Below are 12,847 nucleotides of genomic sequence, written 5' to 3'. Positions count from 1 at the left end.
TGTATACTGCGTCTCAACCCATTGAGCTAACAGTTGGATGACAAATATAGCCTTCCTGGTAGTTTTCAGTTGATCTTCTGGAAGCCAGTTTGCAAAGGAAAGAATCATAGGAATGACATCAGTGGGATTTGAACTCATGGCCTCTGGATCATGAATACTGCATCTCAACCCATTGAGCTAACAGATGGCTGACAGCCTTCCTGGTAGAGTATAATAATGCATAGTCTTAGATATTTTAGGAATGTTTTACAAAGCATGTTAAACATGAACAAACACATTAACAGACAGTTGTAAATTATGAACTGTCTTCACTTTACTATAGGGCACATAATAACATGTATTAAGGATGTATAGATACTTTAGGAATGTTTAACAAAGCACATGTTAAACATGAACAAGCTACCAATAGCTTGTATATATTATGTAACATCAGTTACAAATGATTTAATAATCATTTACAGATATATTATACATGTCTTATTCATGAATAGTCATAAAATACCTTTATAGATGATTTGTAACCGTAGTTATAAAGGTTTTAGTAATCATTTACGAATGTCAATAAACAGGTTGTTAATGATTTGTTAATAGTCTACAAACTGCTTATAAACGTTTATAGATGCTTTAGAATGGGTCGTTACAAATGATTTAATAATCTTTTACAGATGTATATAAATGGCTTATTCATGAATAGTTCACTACTTACTAATACTTTATAAATGATTTGTAACTGTAGTTATAAAGGTTTTAGTAATCATTTACGAATGTCAACAAACAGGTTGTTAATGATTTGTTAATAGTCTACAAACTACTTATAAACGTTTATAAATGCTTTATAACGGGTCATTATTGTAAAGTGCTACCAAAGGTTTTTGGGGGAACAATTTTGGCCTCCACACTTAGTGATTTTTTCGGATTTAATTTTGTTTCGGTAGTGACACAATGGTGTCACTACCGAAACGAAAAAAAAATTACTAAGTCCAGAGCTCGATGAATGTTAGGGACCCAAAAAAAAGTCACTACCAATCAACTTTAAATTGCCTGAAACGTACTCCTAACAGGTTTTTGGGGGAACAATTTTTTTTTTTTCGTTTCGGTAGTGACACCATTGTGTCACTACCGAAACGGAAAAAAAATGACTAAGTCCAGAGCTCGATGAATGTTAGGGACCAAAAAAAAAGTCACTACCAATCAACTTTAAATTGCCTGAAACGTACTCCTAACAGGTTTTTGGGGGAACATTTTTTTTCCCGTTTCGGTAGTGTCACTACCGAAACGGAAAAAAAATGACCAAGTCCAGAGCTCGATGAATGTTAGGGACCAAAAAAAAAGTCACTACCAATCAACTTTAAATTGCCTGAAACGTACTCCTAACAGGTTTTTGGGGGAACAATTTTTTTTTCGTTTCGGTAGTGTCACTACCGAAACGGAAAAAAAATTACTAAGTCCAGAGCTCGATGAATGTTAGGGACCAAAAAAAAAGTCACTACCAAAATGTCAATCTTATTTGCTAAAGGTCAGGGCAAAGTCTCTCTCACTCACACTCACACACACACACACACACACACACACACACACACACACACACACAATTTGACAAATTCAGTAAAAATAAGTTTGCTTTTATAATATATACAAAATACAAATACAATTTATGTACGAAAATGTACACACACAAAATTAATCAAAATTCATTTAAGTCTGCCAGTGTTTACATTCAGTAAAAACAAAATTCATCACACTGTTAATTTTCCATTGGAGAAATACAGGTACAGGAAAGATAGTACTTGCTCACAGAAAAGAAAAATACAGTAAATATGGTCCAGTGATCCATATCTACAGACAATAAACAGGCTAAAGAAAAGAGAGAAAGCAGCTGCATTCCTCATGGAGCATCTAAAACATGGCCGTTGTCAAAGAGTTAATCAGTTTGAGCAAAAACATGACAGTGAATTCAAGGTAAGAAATAGCTTATTCTTTTAAAGTTTTTTTTTTTTTTTTTACATAAATGTAAAAGGGGGGTAAAGCATACCAAAGCAAAAATATAGAAGAAAGTAAAATAACCCAGGTTACCAGACATAACAAAGAATTAAACTATATTAATGAATATGATTAGCTTCTATGCTAATTTGGTAAGCAGTTTGTAATGTGAGACATTTGTTTGGATCAATATTAACAGGAAAACATATTTTGAATGTTAATTCTCTTCTTGTAGCATGTGAACCCCCCAAAAACTTTTAATTTCAACTTCTATTGAATTAATGTAAATGTGTTTCAAAAAGTACAAATGTAGTACACAAAAACGTGTTTTTTTACATTATTCATTTCTCATCATTTGAGATATCCAACGGCATTATTTTAAAGAACTGTAACTGAGAAAGACATCTTTTTACTCAATGCTGTAAGAGTGGTTGGTTCAGTACGTTAAGATTGTTACGGTCTCCCTTACAAAAATACACAAAAAGTATTTATTTATTACAAAAATCCTTCTTTCAAAAATAGCAATTATTTTAAATGTGTTACTTTTACTTCCAGGTTTTTTAAGACTTCTACAGCACAAGAAAATATATTTTCTTTTCTTCTGATACAAATAAGAAATAAATTATCAGTGATACATGTGATGATTCCTTGCTCAAAATAATTTCCATTTCTAGTGTGCTTTTTTTTCTCTACTCGTTCAAACATTAGACAGTTCTGTAAAAAAAAAAAGAAACCTTGTCAGATGGAACAGGTAACATGGTGCCTCCAAGCCTCCAGGGCAGTGCCCTCATGTCAGTTTGAATGGAGTTCGGGTCAGTGCCTCTCTGTGGGCTGTGGGCTCCAAGGAGGCAAACAGCCCCCCACTGTGTCCTCTCTCTCTTGTACAGATTTACACAGCAATATGCAGGTACTTCCTCCGAGCCAAATGCATTAACGGCACAGATGGCACAACAAAGACACAGAACTGAAAAATAGTTTTCTCTCAAATAGTATCTACAGTGTTAGTGTGTCGTGACTTTTTTGTTTCCATTTGTGGCTGGTGCTAAAATTCAGTCTTAAGTTGTTTCTTTTCTCAAAGGAACTTAGTCGAGTCTTTTTTGCTGATGAGGACTTCCAGGAGGCGCAGCTTGGCTTTAACATGCTTGTATTCGCCGTACTCCACTGCCAAGGGGGAGCGGTCCTCCTTCTGCACATTCCTATAGGAACAGGAAGTGGGTGGACAACAAAACATTAGAGCTAAAAGTGGACAGTGTTCAGAGATTGGAGTAGAAGTAGACCTCTGGGGAGACATTTTGGTATCATGTGTTCTCTGAGTGACTCATGTAAACAAGAAAAAATACATTTTCCTCATACCTTCCATTTTGCCTGAGGAACTGGTCCTCAAACTCTCTGAGGTTCTTACGGAGTCTCTTTTTCTCCTCTCTGGTCTCTTGGAGTTGTTCGACAAGTTCCTCCCTGTATGTATGATGTCAAACCATTATTAATACATTTGAACTAACAGATTAAATCAGCAAATGTGCAAGTCAAAATCTGAATGAAGGAAGCGCAATGATTTGCCTGTAAAATGGTCTGCATTTCCATAGCACCTCTATCCAAAGCACTTTACAATGTTTACATTGACCCATTCACACACCGACGGCTAGGGCTGTCACAATCATGACATATTAGTTGATGATTGATTGTTGTTGTGCAAATAATTGTGATTTAAGGATTTTATTGTGACATTGAACATTGGAACATAAGACAAAAAAATACATTTTTGTTTGCCTTTTAGGCTTCGTAGATTTTGCACAAACATCCACACATGGACTCAAGGATCAACTAATTCAAATTTGGTGGTTGGTTGATAAAGATTATGGACAAAGCAATGTATAGTACTCTAACTTACGTGGTGGCAGAGTGAAGATTGGACAGCCTCATGTCGGTGGTGTTCTTGGAGGGAGAGAGCTCGTCCACGGGTGAGATGAATCCGTCCGTGTCCTCCTCCAGCTGGTCCAGGAAGCCCAGCATGCTGGGGTCTGGACGCACACTGACGGAGAACTGAGTCTTAGATTCTCCATCGTCATCTGAACCATCTTCCTCCTCCTACACAAACAACAATAGACAGGCAGGACGCATTAGGGAGGTTACTAAAGGTGGACGGTACACAGCAAGTGTCCTCAGTGTTAGTTTAAGAGTGTAAAATGGAAACAAAGGGATCACTTCGGGTTCATTTTACTGTACTGTTTATAAAAAGTCCTGCTGTTCGGTGTATGAGAGAGGTCACTTCTGACAGCTGACCTCCAGAGCCAATGACAGCAGTCCACAACCTTACATTTTTAAAGTAGTATTTAATACAAATGTCTGTCATCATGACAATAAAAGGATTATAATGCATTTCAGTCATCCTCCTATGGAATCAAGGTGTGTGGCCCTGTTGGGTAAACAATTAACAATAGCTATTGATGGGGTTAATGAGGAGAGTCATCCAAAGCAGTGGTTCTCAACTCCAGACTTCAGGACTGAGAGTTCAACTGGTGTTCACTTGGTAAATGTCTAATCAGGGTTTATTTGAGAGATAGGACATCATGCGAATGCAATGCAGCAACCTGGTTGAATGAAAGACTGGAATATTTAGAACCACTACTCAAGACGATTACCGACTTAATACTGTAAACATCTTCACAAACAGTATTAGACAAATGTCCGCAGAGAACGAGCTGAGCGTATTGATTTAGAAAACATGATTATGTTTTTGAGTTCAGTTCAGGGTTGCTTGATTTGGTTACTGGAGTGGGTGGGTGCACACAGACCTTGTAGCAATATAGCATTTTCTATGGTTTCGTTCCAACATTCCTCACACAGGCAGACCTTCGAAGGCATATTGCATAAAACAAAACAAAACCCAAAACAGGCATCTACTGATTCAGAACTTCATTGGACACTAGTGTCGTCCAGGCAACTGCCCAATCAACAGGCAGCAATCAGGTTTAGGTTGTAGGATAAAGGGTAGGCAACTGGTTGTTAATGGTAAAGGAAGGTGGTTCTGATGACTGATTAGTCAAGCAGTGGCAGCACCAGCAGCATCAGTTCTTCACCTTGATGTCATCGAAGAAGAGAGAGGGTTCACCCTCGATAATGGGTGGAAGAAGGAGAGGGCCTCTGCGTTTGCTGGAGGGAGATCCCTGTGGTAACGTTTCAGAAGGAGGAGGAGGGGTTACTATGCTACAAACTGACTCCTACTTTGTGACTCGTTGTTTGTGAACACTTAAACCCTCTAGGCTTAGTAAAGTGGACCTGAGTTGGCTCTGTACTCTGACCACTTTTTTCCGTCTACACTATATCTCTTTGCCAACAATAACCGTTGTACACTGCGAGCTTGTAGATCCGCCATTTTTGGCTAATGTTCCTCAATCCCGGCAGAATATGGGCACTGGGGTTCAAGTATGTATCCAGTAAAAGTTGACAGGGCTGTGCTACAGCAATATCCCGCATCACACTCAACCACTGCTAAGCATTCACACATGGGAGCTGCCCACGGAAAACACAGTCTTTTTCCCACCACAATGCCAGTCAGGGATTCAAACCATCAAACTTCTGCTCAAGGCCACGTTTTTTAACATCAGTCCTATCTTCCGTTTTATTTGTTTACAGTGAGGCTGTGAGAAACCCACCAGGCTGAAACCCATTTTCCACTGACTTGCACTGCTTCAAGGCTGAATCAACTTTTAACCCAAGCAAACTGTAAACTGAACCAAGTGTCTTCGACGTGGGTGAACACACCAACTTACATTTGTAGCAGATGAAAATGCTGGGTACAAAAATCTAAATGTTGTGGCAGTGGATGGGATTTTCATTCTCATGAACGCCAAAGCGCAGTGTCATGACAGAGCTGCGTCACAGAAATGTGCATCTAATGTATTGAGATGCTACGGAATGAGAACCAATCACTTTATTTTTCCAGGTACAACCAATATACTGGAACTTGCCTTGGTGACACAGATGCAAGAACATCTCACCACTCAAAATGACAAACACATACAGATATCACTAATTAAATCCCAACCATAAATGATAACACACTAAACCAACTCCCATCAGTCTGATATATCTCATGGTATAATATTATAATGTGCTGATATTCTCTATAAGAGAACTCTAGATGCCAGAGATCTCAATTTATATAATGGAGATTAAGACGTAGTGCCTTATGTAATGAACATACAAGCAGGGCCATAATGCAGATTATGTCTTACATAATCAAAGTGTTTAATAAATGAAAACATGGGATTAGGTGGCACGTGTACTACAGTATGAGAACAATTGTCATACAGAAGCTATCACAAATAAACAACAATAAAACTGATTGCTTGGTGTCATTATTATTTCTTTCAAGTTATCCGATTGTTATTGAAGCACGCAAACTATCATACCAGTTGCTTTTTATTGAGGGGTTTCTTACTGTCATCAGCAGGGGCTGTGTCTTTGAGTACTGCAGGTCACAGACAGTTTCTGCGCTGTCATTTCTCATGCCCAGCATAGATACACAGTGAGCTCAGCATCTCTGAGCCCCTATAAGGCCATCCGATCCACTGAGCTGCTAAAGCTGGATTTATCATTGGCCTTGATGGCGGGATAAAATGTTTGTGTCACAACTATCCACCTAGCACGAACAACAGCTTGGACGTTGGATTAAGGACCAAGAGAATCTTGACCTGCTACAGTAGGTCTTTAGTCAGCGCAAACCTTTGCCACTAACTTGTCAAACAGCAGAAGGACAAATTGCGGTGAGCATAACAACAGCTTTGGCGAAAGGGGATGGAGGGTGATGATAGTTACTTACAATAACAGGGATTGAGGATGCTCTGCATAGGATCTGCTTGACCAGGCGGTATCTGTCATACAGTGGCTTCATGATTTGCCTCTCGTTCTTGGTAATCTGGGGAGGTAGAAGTGAAGACACCTTATTAGTATGTTAGCATTACGGTATAAGCTTTTTATATGCCAGTCAAAGTGATAGGTAACCTAGATTGGCCCCAACATTACTGTGACTCCTGTGTCAGTATTGTAAGTTAAGAATGTGATGACTGTTTGTCTGTAAATCAGTGAGGCATGACGAGGGGATAGTGGGCGATTAAAAGGTCAGCCATGCTTCCTCATTAATAGTAGCACCAGCTGGGATTTTGTGCAATTAGCCCAATTAGATTTGGTCTGACATCAAATGTAAGTATTATGTGCTGCAGACTTGCAGTTCAGATATAGTTTAAATACTGTCAATGCTGTGAGCATAATGTAAAGCCATAAAGTATAACATTAGAAAAGTGTGAACACAGACTTGCAAAGGAATTATTCATCCTTCACTTCAATCTAGGTCACAGTCCAGTGCTGCACAAGATGTGCTACATTTACCAAGGTTTGAGTTGTCATGTACAACACTGGCTGGCAGCAAGCTACAATAAATGGAATGGTCTTTTCAGGAGAACTGCAGATGGTGGTCCTGCATTTATTTTCCAAAACACCTAGACTCAAACTATTCAAGTGTTGTTCATGTTCAATCCATCTCCACGCCTTATACACAGAGGAGTGAGGTGGCAATATGGAGCAACATTCCACCAACATGTTTTTCCTGAGTGCACACATTCACGTGTGGCGTTGTTTATCTGCTTGCCGAGAGTTTAAATAAGCATTTGGAAGCGTTTTCAGGTGAGCGCCTTGTGTTTTTAGCTGCAAATAAATGCCTCGGTGGACACAGCCCCTAAGAGGCTTATGTGTCTAGATTTGTTCAAGGATGGTGTGATGTGATGTGATGTGATGTGATGTGATGTGATGACATACTGGTCTGCCGTGTATGCTCTCGTAGTACAAGAGTGCCTTCTGTAGTGACACCTTCTCCGCTCCAATCTGCTCCCGTGTCATATCCTGTCGGCAGGGAAGAGAAAGTGAGTCACCATGTTCTATAGAAGGCCTAGCTCAATGGATGTCAAAGTGGGGTTCTAGCCTCTCAGAGTTATGGTGGTACTTGAAATTAAAAAGTTAGCCTTGCTTAATTACCAGACTCAAATCATCCACTTTTCAGATCCACAGTGATATAATTGCAGAGTTAAGCTAACACTCCAAATTTGCTGTTCTCACCTTGATGTCCTCAGGGCGGCCCACCTCCTCTCTCTTCTCCTGCAGCTTGTCGAGGACCACCTCTAGCGTGCTCTCCGCGGGGGGCTTGGCCGTTTTCTCCTGCTGGGGTTTCTTCTCCAGCTGAGAGCCAAAACTCTTGGGCAGGGTGTTGCTGCGCTGGCGAGTCAGCGGAGGAAGGTCCTCCTCAGACTTCATCAGCTTGTTCTCTGGTGGGGTCATGAGTAAATGACGAGAGATGTGAGTTACAGTACAATGACTGTCATGACACTAGATGGCAGCTTTGATTATAGTGATAATACCCAAAGAGGGCACTCTGTGGTATAATTATTTGGGTGTAACCCACAATCAGAAGCACACATAGCAAGAATAAAGAATGCCCTGAAGTGGCTAAGGACAAGTATTTTTCACATGTGTAATAATAAAAAAGAAAGCATGAAAGATAAAGCACAAATAAGCTACCTGGTTAGCCGATAAAGCATGGAATTATCAACACACTTGAAATGCATAATGCATATTTGACCAGTCCAGTTGCTTTCTCCTCAAACTGACTTGTGCAGCTTGTGCTGCTTTTAAAGTGCTGGACTTTTTTGAGTTGGTACATTAGTTTTACCTTTTAGGTCCTTGCGGAGCTTTGCCAGCTCGTTCGACCATCTTAGTACTTCTGGGTTGGTAGCTTTGTCACCATGAGAGGGCTGGACAGACAACAACAACAACAACAACATCTACATGAGAACAGTGCAGCAGCACTTTGTCCCTCTCCTACTATCACAATGAGTCATATGTGTCTGCTTAAAGTGTCATATAAGCTTGCTCACATGTCCCAAACCGTTATTTATCAGGAAATGTAACAGTGGAACATTGGACACATGTTCAACTGTGTCCAATGTAGTTAATATTTAGTCACAAGCTCTTGTTAATAATAAAGCCCACACACTATCACTTTCATTTTTGGAATGTTTAAAGCAAAAATTAGAGTGTGAGCTTGTACATCTTCTATTTTTGCAACTATTGTGTGACACTATGACAAAGTAGGCATTCATTTACTTAAAAGAAGAAGTTGAAATGTGTAGATTCAATGTTTCTGCCTAACAACTTGTTAAGTATATATTTCATTTACCCGGTATTTGCGCTCCTCCTCAAACCTCTCCTCAAACTTGCGGATCTTCTTCTTGAGTATATGGATCCTCTTAGAGAGCTGGGTCGTCGTCAACTCTTCTTTCTCGTCTTCGCAGGAGCCTAGAGACGAACTCCGTCTGCGACTAAGGAGACACAAGCAATTGCCATGGTCTCTAAAATGTTTCCTAGATTTGTCTTTGTTGCCAGAGAAAATAGCTTTCAGTACGTTTCCTATCAACAAAAGTCGTACCCATAAATGCTCAAATATAAATATAACACAAAAATATTCTACCACCAAAACAACAACATACATACAAAAAAAGATTGTAAAATCCAGAGTGTTAATTTAACTCAGAGTGTGTGAAATGGAACTAAATGGATGTACACTCTCAGAGTTAAATGAACACTGGATTTTATATATAATAATTTCCCACAGTTTCACAGCTCTCCACTAACGCTCTTTATCATTGACTTTGGCTGGCAACACTCTTCATTGTGCAAAGGACTTACAGCAAGTTCAGTGGGAGGAACGGCTTACCTAGCGAAAGAGTGTGAATTGGGTGGTGAAGGCGGCACCTCTGTGTCGTCCAGGTACTGCTGGCACTGGCCGTAGGCGTAGAAGCGAGGGGATAGCATGGGATCACTGTCCTCGTCCAGGAGCTGTTGAATCAGACGCCCCCCGGCGTGAGGAGACCGCCGGGCCTCCTCCTGGTCCATGCTCTCCCTCTGCCACGCTGAGTACGCCGGGACTGGCTCTGTGGGCGAGACGAGCACAATGATAGCAGCCAGAGGTTTAGTGTGACAGCCACATGCCAAAACTCATAGAACACAACAACTTAGTGGAAAACTCTGGTAATCTGCGGTCAAAAGAAAAGACTGTAGTCTCCCAAACTGGGTGTGCGAGAAGGGTTGAGGTCGCCTGTTTTCTCCCTCCCATTTTTTTGTTTTTTCGGTGAAACTTTGCACAAACGTGGTGAGCCGACAACTGATTAGCTCTCCGCTTAAACACCAGAACCGCAATATCATACCATGCCACCTATGAGACAAAAGTACACAGTATCTACAATGCTGTGTGATGAAAAAATAAAAAAAAAGAGTCAACTATTATATTACATCTGTTTGCTGTACCGGTGCAACAGGAACAATACAAGACGGACCATGATGGTCCAATACACTGTCTGCCTAAAGACTGAATACCTTTGCTCTAACGTCTGGCTTTTTGTGTCCCTGGCATCAGCCTGGTGGCTGGCACCGCCCCTGTGTGCTGTGAAGGTCAACGGTGGAGAATGACAAAGCAAACTGGCTCTAAACCCCTCTGCAGTACATGTATAAAAATAAATAAATAAACTTTCTCAGGACCTTCAAGGTGACAGATGTTCTCTCACTCTCCCTTCATCCCCTGGCTACTAGACAACATCAAAGTGATTAAGTCTGGTGAAAATAGCCACACGGCAGATATCCCTGACAATACCGTGCTATAAATAACACCAGGCTCCACTGTGATGCTCTCTGCAGGATAATGTTGGAGCACGACCCCTGTCCAGAGGCAACGGCTGTGACCTCACAGTTTAAGTCCCTCCTCCCCCGAGTGGCTGCATGAAACAGTGGTTGGTGTGTGTACTAAAGGCACGTGTATGTGATCGTGTGTGTGTGTGAGAGAGACAGACAGCATGTTTGACTGTTTGAGCACACAGCCTGTTGCTAGGTAAAGAACGTGGGAAGGCTGTAGAAAATACTGTAACACTGTCAAAACATGACAGTCAGAGATACTGTATAGCAGTGAGTAAATTATAGCTAATTATACTTTTCATAAAATATATTATTTCTATTATCTACGAGATGTTACCGCAATGCAAAGGGTCTGTTTTCTCCACAGCACCGAATGTGCGACTGCTCCACTGTCTGTCCAAACATGTGCAGCGGGCTGTCATCTCCATGACAACAATGGGTTGACACCTTGTTGATCATTGAGAGTTCACAGTGCAGACGGAGAAATTACAGCGCGCTGCTTTTGGTTCGGCAGCAGTTTACTAGTAGTTTAGTCGCGCCAGCAGTTAACTACAGCAGAAGCCTAAATTTAAAAAATGAATCAAAATGGCATGTTAAATGTTGGCCAGTAAAAGAAAAGAGTACCAGACCGATATGCCTAATGTGCCAAGAGACAGTAGCTCTGGTGGAGAGTGGCAATTTGAAACACCACTATGACACTGACAAAACACAGCTATTTTGAAGCAACCTTTCCTCAAAAGTTTGATACAAAGAATGTATGACTCAACTGATGGAGACCATGTTTGAAGGCAAACAAAAAGAGGAAATGACAGATAAAGCAAGCTATCACTCTCTCAGATTCCACAGCAACCAGTAGAACTGGATTACTGGCTGATGATTTGATTAAACAGCTTTGTGATGGAATATAAGATGCACAGTACATTTCCTTAGCTGTGGATGAGTCCACTGACACCACTGATAATGCTCAGGTCAAGGTTGTCTTTATTGTCACATCTTATAAATCTACGTAAGAGTTGTATACACTAGTTGTAGTTATACATTGTGTAGATCTAATATGTGGCTTGACCGACTTTAATAAAAAAACCTTTGTCCTATTGAAAATGTTCTTTGTGGACCTTTAAGATTAGTATTTGAGCACCCCTGCAGTATAGTTTGTGGAAAAGGGGGGAGGGAGAAACAACATTATTGCCCCATAACCTCACATGTCAAGAAAGGCACATGCATATCATTTAGTAACACTTTCAAACTGGACAGAGAGTTTGCTGTTGTCCCGTATCAGCCGGATCGGGTGTGCAAGTGAACCCACGTACAGAGAGTAGAAGTTACCATAGGGCGATGGGGGCGGTGTGAGAACAAATGCTCTGACAGTTGGACATTGTCAATGTGAACATCCAAAGAACCTGGGAATGGCTCTTGAAAACATGCCCACCCAACTTGGGAACAGCGCATGCATGTTTTTCTAAGCAGGGAGTCGGCTGGGTTGGAAGCACAGCAACGCAGCTCAGATTCCATTAGCAAACCCCTCAGGTCCTCCTGGACCTGGAGCTACAGTACGTGCAGTTTACCAAGTACTGTAGCAACTGGTTGCATGCTGGGACTCACTGCAAGACTCCTCACAACAGTGGGTGAACCACTCAGTCAAACTCATTGCATTCCTAGGTGTACTGTGTAGCACAGGGCTTCCCAAACCTTTCAGCTCCAGACCCAAAAGAGAAATTAGATGTCTCCCCGAGACCCAAATAAGTGAAAATAGCCGACCTACAGTACATCTACCTTGTATCTGCTATTTTCACTACTACGTTTTTTTATTCTAATTTATGAAATTCCTTTGTTAATTTTTACTTGATGATTTGTGATTTGTTTTGGATTTTTTGGAAAATCGTTTTAAACAATACAAATTCAAAACAAAATGAAAGAAATGAAAAATGAAGGGATAATTACTTGCAACCCATAAAAATGGGTCCGTGACCCACAAATGGGCCCCGACCCACAGTTTGGGAACCACTGGTGTAGCACATTGCAGCTGACCGACAAGACAGCATGGCATTTGAAATGAAACCTTTAAATCAGCCTCTCGCTGGGCGTTTGGCCTTCACACAACATTGACTAATGAAACAATGAAACATGGCAG

The 12,847-nt window shown here is 40.7% G+C and overlaps 1 protein-coding gene across 2 annotated transcripts in view; it reads right to left on the bottom strand.

The window, feature by feature from the left end:
- Positions 1-1,606: 1,606 nt before the first annotated feature.
- fam13a (family with sequence similarity 13 member A) overlaps positions 1,607-12,847 on the bottom strand; it is a 91,488-nt gene continuing 80,247 nt past the window's right edge. For both annotated transcript variants that reach the window (XM_084080410.1, XM_084080411.1), the window contains 9 exons: positions 9,746-9,962; positions 9,209-9,350; positions 8,702-8,783; positions 8,092-8,297; positions 7,795-7,878; positions 6,803-6,898; positions 3,869-4,065; positions 3,334-3,435; positions 1,607-3,176 (listed from right to left, as the gene is read on the bottom strand). In XM_084080410.1, coding sequence (XP_083936536.1) covers positions 3,053-3,176; positions 3,334-3,435; positions 3,869-4,065; positions 6,803-6,898; positions 7,795-7,878; positions 8,092-8,297; positions 8,702-8,783; positions 9,209-9,350; positions 9,746-9,962 — 1,250 coding nt within the window. In that variant the 3' untranslated portion in view covers positions 1,607-3,052. The remainder of the gene's footprint in view (positions 3,177-3,333; positions 3,436-3,868; positions 4,066-6,802; positions 6,899-7,794; positions 7,879-8,091; positions 8,298-8,701; positions 8,784-9,208; positions 9,351-9,745; positions 9,963-12,847) is intronic.

This window comes from Gymnoscopelus microlampas (assembly GCF_963454915.1).
Source record: "Gymnoscopelus microlampas genome assembly, chromosome: 2".
Taxonomy (NCBI): domain Eukaryota; kingdom Metazoa; phylum Chordata; class Actinopteri; order Myctophiformes; family Myctophidae; genus Gymnoscopelus; species Gymnoscopelus microlampas.
The sequence above is the reverse complement of the archived record's forward strand: the minus strand, read 5'-3'. Positions and strand labels throughout refer to the sequence as shown.